A 2,500-nucleotide genomic window follows, 5' to 3' on the forward strand; every position below is an offset into this window, starting at 1 on the left:
GTTTTGCCTATTTGGTGGAGAAAACAGTACAAAAGGTGTTTACTGTAGGTATATTTCGATGAAAGTTGTAGTTCAATGAAATTTACAGTATCTTGCTAGGTGTTTGCTGCATGTCTTACATGTCAATGACAATGAATGTCTTTTCACAGTTTTTTTCTGATACCAGGTAATGGAACAGACATAGCAAAAATGCTCATTTTGAGAACTAGATTTTGCATTTTGTTGTCCAGTGTGTAATGATTGATTAGTAAAGAGTGTTTTTGAATTGGCAACAAGCTTTTGCTGCATGTTTTAAGTGTTTTGAGAGAACAGCCTTTTGCAAGCAAAAATGTGTCATTTTGTCCAGAGTGCTTTTGTTCAGACACAGGTGTTACTGTAACTGTTTTGAGAATGTGATGTCAGAGTTGACACAGGTATCAAAACGATCAAAAAAACCTGTAATAACCACTTAACCAGTGCCACACTATGCCACAACGTTCTGGTACATTTAAAACAGGTATCTGACTCAGTCACAAAGGTACTAACAGTAATTAAAGACAAGTTTCTTCACCCTTTATCTCTGTGTTCACAGGCACACATACATGTACAGTACCTTCAGTATGGCTTTTCACCATTATGTTTTCAAAGCATAACAGGATAATCTACTGACTACTTTTCACCTTGATTTTTGTATTATCTGCCATGGATGTAGTGCACACACTTGAGCAAACACACTCACACAAAAACACACCTAAAAAGATATGCACATCATAAACAAAGATACACAATGCACATACAAGCAGCAGCCTACCCACCTTCATGGCTTCAGCTTTCTTATGGAACATCTCCTCCATATTCTCGGCCAGCTTCTTGACCAGCTTGAGTCCGTCAATCTCCTCCACACGCACAGAGCGCTCAAACTCTTTATATTTCTATGTGAGAGAAAAAAAACACATCTTTCTGTTAGCCTCATTTTAAGTGTTAACATTTGGCCAACACCAATTACTGTTCCTTTAATGAGCAGTAATGGAGACAGAATATTTCTTCCATAAAAAAAAAGTTCCCTTAAGAAATTAATATTGGTACTCAGCTCAAAGACACGGTTTTTAATTTATAATTGCTGTTAATACTTCATAATGTTTTTGTATCTGGAATGTTCAACAAATTGCAAAGCTCTTGGGTTGCTCAAGGTGAGATGGGTATTATACAGTAATTTCATATCCAATTAAAATCAGTACTCACATTAAAGAAATATTTCAGAAAAATACTTACCGTACAAGAAATGTACATGATAAATAAATAACCAGTCTTTACAAAACAAACTTTTGGAGAATATTATATGGCCATGCTAACTCCACAATTTGATAGCTAGCAGACAAGAAGCACAGTGGTGGGCAGCGTGAACTAGCCAGCCATGTTAACCACACTGACCACAACCACTCAGCTCTAACTGCACTAACTCTTACTTCTCTCTCTCTCTTTCTCTCTTTCTCTCTCTCTCACACGCTCTCATGCTCTGCTCTTTCTTCTCTATATCATTTCACTGTGTGTGTGTTTATATATCCATGTACCAGAGTGTGTGTGTGTTTGTGTGTGTGTTTGTGTGTTTGTGTGTGTGTGTGTGTGTGTGTGTGTGTGTGTGTGTGTGTGTGTGTGTGTGTGTGTGTGTTTCAGGGAGAGTAAGAGACAGAGAGAGAGAGAGAGAGAGAGAGAGAGAGAGTGACTGCTTTGACACAGCACAGATACACTGGTTCAAAACCACACACACCACATATCCATACACACACACACCAGAATGTCACAGATCACTTCAAACCCCAAACAAAGCTCAAGTTCAAGAAATAACACTTATCACAGCAGCAGATCAAACTTATGGAGTCCCAGCCACATCAGAGAAACTGTCTGTGAATGGTAAAAAAAAAAACGGAGGCATACAGATCTCTCAGGGCTAGCGTTAACGTCATGGCCGCGTGGAAGTGTGGCTAATCTGCCTGGCGAGGGCGCTCAGACATGCAACAGATACAAAGATGGGAGAGAACACACACACACACACACACACAGACACACACACACACACACACACACAGACACACACACAGCAGATACAAAGATGGGAGAGAAGCTAGAGAGAAAAAGGAATGTTATCTGCTCTTCTCATTTCACACTGAGATTAAAAAGGGGAGGGGGGGGCTGACACTGTTATCTGTGGCATATGTTCTCATGTTGTTTCTTTCTGGGAGGAGAAGCTGTGGTCTTTGATGGAGAGAGGTGATGGGGTGCAGAGGAAGATTTTAGCCTCCCCGTCTACTATGCTATGTTAAAGCTTAACATTATGAACTCTTTCCCTGTGTGTGTGTGTGTGTGTGTGTGTGTGTGTGTGTGTGCCTGTGGTGGGAGGGGGTACTGTGGTTCTGTGTACAGGTATGCATTTGTTATTAGGAGCATAATGTATAATGCGAAAAACAAACCTCTTCCATGACAAACAAACTCACTGTATGACAGAGAGTGAGGACGATTGGTA

General features: G+C 40.2%; 1 protein-coding gene across 1 annotated transcript in view; it reads right to left on the bottom strand.

Moving 5' to 3' along the window:
* The window catches only part of cacna2d3a (calcium channel, voltage-dependent, alpha 2/delta subunit 3a), a 176,053-nt gene that overhangs the window by 143,645 nt on the left and 29,908 nt on the right, over positions 1-2,500 (bottom strand). Inside the window, 1 exon segment of the mRNA XM_042098691.1 lies at positions 795-911. Within this exon segment, the coding sequence (XP_041954625.1) occupies positions 795-911 (117 nt within the window).

This window comes from Alosa sapidissima, chromosome 7 (genome assembly GCF_018492685.1).
Source record: "Alosa sapidissima isolate fAloSap1 chromosome 7, fAloSap1.pri, whole genome shotgun sequence".
Classification (NCBI taxonomy): Eukaryota; Metazoa; Chordata; class Actinopteri; order Clupeiformes; family Clupeidae; genus Alosa; species Alosa sapidissima.